This window comes from Vollenhovia emeryi, unplaced genomic scaffold (genome assembly GCF_000949405.1).
Source record: "Vollenhovia emeryi isolate VEMERY1.0 unplaced genomic scaffold, V.emery_V1.0 DF949969.1, whole genome shotgun sequence".
Taxonomy (NCBI): Eukaryota; Metazoa; Arthropoda; class Insecta; order Hymenoptera; family Formicidae; genus Vollenhovia; species Vollenhovia emeryi.
The window spans coordinates 1-1,266 of record NW_011956397.1 but is presented as its reverse complement, the minus strand read 5'-3'; the positions used below and the strand labels follow the sequence as shown (position 1 = coordinate 1,266).

The 1,266-nt window shown below is 66.6% G+C and overlaps 1 protein-coding gene across 1 annotated transcript; it reads right to left on the bottom strand.

Moving 5' to 3' along the window:
• Positions 1 to 34: 34 nt before the first annotated feature.
• Positions 35 to 428, bottom strand: LOC105570923 (the record flags this gene model as incomplete). Its single annotated transcript, XM_012028379.1, has 1 exon — positions 35 to 428. A coding segment is annotated over one exon (394 nt), but the record flags the coding sequence as incomplete, so codon positions are not given.
• Between the last annotated feature and the right edge of the window lie 838 nt (positions 429 to 1,266).

Below are 1,266 nucleotides of genomic sequence, written 5' to 3'. Positions count from 1 at the left end.
CCGCATCGCCCGCGGCCGGTCGGGCAGGCCGGGCCCGGGGAAGTCTTCCCCGAGCCCAGCGCCGCCGCCGCCGATGCTGTGGCGGGCGGGGAAGGGGTATCTGGCCCCTCTTCTCCCGCTCCGCTGCCTCCTTCTGCGAGATGACTTTCTCGCAGAAGGAGGCAAACGCGTGCCAGGACCTCTCCTCTTCCAATATTGCGGTGATCACCGCTGGAAGGGAGAGGTCCTGCCCTATCACGCGGACGAGCGCCTCCCGCTTGTCCGCCCACGCCGGACACTCGCCCAACGTGTGTTGGGCGGTGTCGTCCGCCGCGCTGCAATGGTGGCAGCGGGAGTCTTGCTCCTGTCCGATCCGACCCAGGAAATGTCCGAAGCAGCCATGCCCCTTCATCACCTGGGTCATCCGGAAAGACAGCCCACCCCATTCCCTGTCGACACACTAGTCAAGGAGGGGCCCGATTGCCCCGACGACGCGCAGCCCCGGGGTGTTGTTCCCCGAGGCTAAGAGCGCCTCTCGCCACATGGCGATTGTGCGTTGCCGGTGCCGGAGTCTCTGCCGAGCACGGTGAGTCGCTAACCATCTTATGGGTCTCCCCTCGGAGTCGCGGCTTTCGAGGAACATGTTACTATGTTCCTCCGCCGCGTACTCCATCGGGGAGAGACTAGCGATCACCGCCGCCGCGTTGTACGCCACGTTCCGGTACGCCCTACAGATTCTCGCGGCTATCGGGCGAAACGCACGCGCCATCTGAGCGCGCGCGCGCCGCGATGCCGCGAGTTTTGGGGCCCAAATTGGGGCCCCGTAGAGCGCCACGGACTGAACCGTATTGGCGTACAGCCGACGCACCTTGCCGTCCGGGCCGCCAAGGTTGGGGAGGAGCCGGCCAAGCTTAGCCGCTCTCACTCCCGCCCTGCTTGCGGCTCTGACAAGGTGGCTCGCAAAGCTCCATCGGTCGTCGAGGATCAACCCGAGATAGTTCATCTCGTGGCCGATCCTGACGAGGGCCGTACCCACAGCCAGGGTGAGTCCCTCGGGCGGCGCGCCGCGTGCTCCACGTCTTTTACCGTGGAACATCACGGCCTCGGTCTTTCCGAGTGCCACCTCGAGGCCCAGGCTGCGGATAGAGTCGACTATCGCTCCCGCTGCCACTCGCCCCCTGGCGAGGGCCTCCCCCCAATCGCGGCCCCCGGCCGTCACAAGCGTGTCGTCCGCGTAGCAGACGACGTGACAGTCGGGGGGGAGGGGAACACGCAGCACCGAGTCGT